The sequence below is a fragment of the Notothenia coriiceps genome, unplaced genomic scaffold (assembly GCF_000735185.1).
Source record: "Notothenia coriiceps isolate Sejong01 unplaced genomic scaffold, NC01 NC01_scaffold00027387, whole genome shotgun sequence".
NCBI classification, from domain to species: Eukaryota; Metazoa; Chordata; class Actinopteri; order Perciformes; family Nototheniidae; genus Notothenia; species Notothenia coriiceps.
Genome location: NW_011360088.1, coordinates 1 through 2,214, shown reverse-complemented (window position 1 = coordinate 2,214; position 2,214 = coordinate 1). Strand labels below are relative to the sequence as shown.

Genomic DNA, 2,214 nt, shown 5'->3' with positions numbered 1-2,214 from the left:
GTGATTTTACAAACACGTAATACCCCTTCAATGTTGAGTATGTTAATCCAGAGTACAGTATCTCCTTTCAGATGAACCATTTCATACAGTTCATTTATTCAATGCTTTTTCATGCACATCGATCGCCGTATGCCCTTATGGATGCAGCCATAAAAAAGCAATATATATAAATATTGAAATGTCTCAAAACTGTAGAATTTACAACTCTAAAAGACTACAGACATCACTTGTAGTTGTACCGTGTGTGGGATGATGTTTTTGTGCATTTTATTTGCATTTCATTAGTTTGGAGAAGCAATATTATTGCTGGAACTCAAATCTTTAAGGCAGCATTCATTTATTTTAGTATAAAGTACATTTTAAAGTAATCTGACCGTGGCTATTATACATGTTTCTTAACATACCACTTGATCCTAAAGATACTATACCCTCTCTCAGATGGAAATAGGCGATTAGCTTTATTTCCTCTAACATCAAATGTGGCTACAACAATCCGTCAGTTTATGTGCTGGGGGACATTGTAACAGGAGACACATTTTGAATTATAGATGGATGAATTATGATGTAGACGTACCTCTGAGGAACAGGGTGACGCACTGGTACCTGAGCGAGCTCTGCTGATGAGCACTCAGAAGATCCAGAGCTCTGACGTGGATCATCTCCACCAGCTGTTTGTCTGAAAAACATATTTACAAACATTCATAATCACAGTTTTCTTTTAACCTCCTGTGCTTATATTCAGAGATGGCAGAAGTACACACATCCTTTCCTCAAGCAGAAGTACAGATACTCGTGTTTAAAAATACTCTGGTGAAAGTAGAAGTACTGACTAAACTTCTTTACTCAAGTCAAAGTAAAGAACTTTGAGATGTACTTCAGTAAAAAGTACCCATAACTAGCAGCTGTTTTAAAGAGTACCTGACCTCCCTTTATATTAATAGAACAATAATGTCATTGTTAGCTAATGAATGTTTCCATGCTGAACAACGGCAACATGACAACGTTTCCATTGGTCCCTCTTCTTTAGAGAAGACCAGGAAATGATGGATACACGGATCGTGTTCAAATCAATAGGCACGCAATGACTCTAAATAATAATGATCACGCCACCGTGTGCCTTGGCAGTCTCAGGGAACCAGCCTGTTTGGAAAATGTGAGAAGTAGAAAGTACAGGTATTTGAGTTCAACATGTAAGAAGTAGAAAGTACAGGTATTTGGGTTCAACATGTAAGAAGTAGAAAGTACAGGTATTTGTGTTCAATATGTAAGAAGTAGAAAGTACAGGTATTTGTGTTCAACATGTAAGAAGTAGAAAGTACAGGTATTTGTGTTCAAAATGTAAGAAGTCAAAGTAAAAAGTCATCAGAAAAATAAGTAGTGGAGTAAAGAACTGATACCAGAAACATGTACTTAAGTACAGTAACAAAGTATTTGTACTCCACTACTTCCCACCTCCTCTGATTATATTTCTCCTCCAGATCTCACCTCCCAGCACTCTGAACTTCACGTCTTCTTTCAGAGCCGAGCCACAGATCCTGCAGATGAAGTCGTTTCTCACCGTGGCCGATTCTGTGGCTCCGGGTGCATGAACTCGGATGTGGTGAAACCCTAAAGTCCAGGAAACAAACTCTTATTGTCTATAAATGCTACTTGTCTGAGCTTAAAAAAAACACAACATCTTGCCATATTTGACCTGCCAAAGGGGGATTTCCAGATTGCAAACTTTATGTTTTATGTTGTCTTGTGTCTATGAATGCTAATTGTCTGAGCTTGAATTTAAAGATTGCAACCTTTATGATGTTGTTAGCATGCCGGCTAATACCTGCAGAGCAAGGGCACTCCTCATCGCTGCAGAGGAACCGAGCGCCCTGGGTGTATTTGGTGACTCTCGTTATGGCGATGACTAAACCCTCCATGGAGACCGGCCTCATGGCCCCGTTCCCCCGAGGAAAACTACAAAGATCCAACGAGTACTCTGGGAACGGAGGAAGGTGAGTGAACTTCAGGATCACATTCACCTGGGGAGCAATTAGAAAACACACCTTGTTACAGGACTGATGCTGTGGGAGGGAAATGTCCTGTCAAATGATCATATAATCATTTAAAACATATAGTCTTATACTCTGATTGCCTTTTACACTGTTACATTGTATTTTTAGTCTTGTATGTGTTTAACAGAGACACATGTTAAGGGTTTACATTTCAGGAGGGCAA

At 39.3% G+C, this 2,214-nt stretch overlaps 1 protein-coding gene across 1 annotated transcript; it reads right to left on the bottom strand.

The window, feature by feature from the left end:
- Window positions 1-574: 574 nt before the first annotated feature.
- Window positions 575-2,018, bottom strand: mcmdc2 (minichromosome maintenance domain containing 2; the record flags this gene model as incomplete). Its single annotated transcript, XM_010785211.1, has 3 exons — window positions 575-676; window positions 1,486-1,608; window positions 1,823-2,018. Coding segments are annotated over 3 exons (421 nt in total), but the record flags the coding sequence as incomplete, so codon positions are not given.
- Window positions 2,019-2,214: the final 196 nt, after the last annotated feature.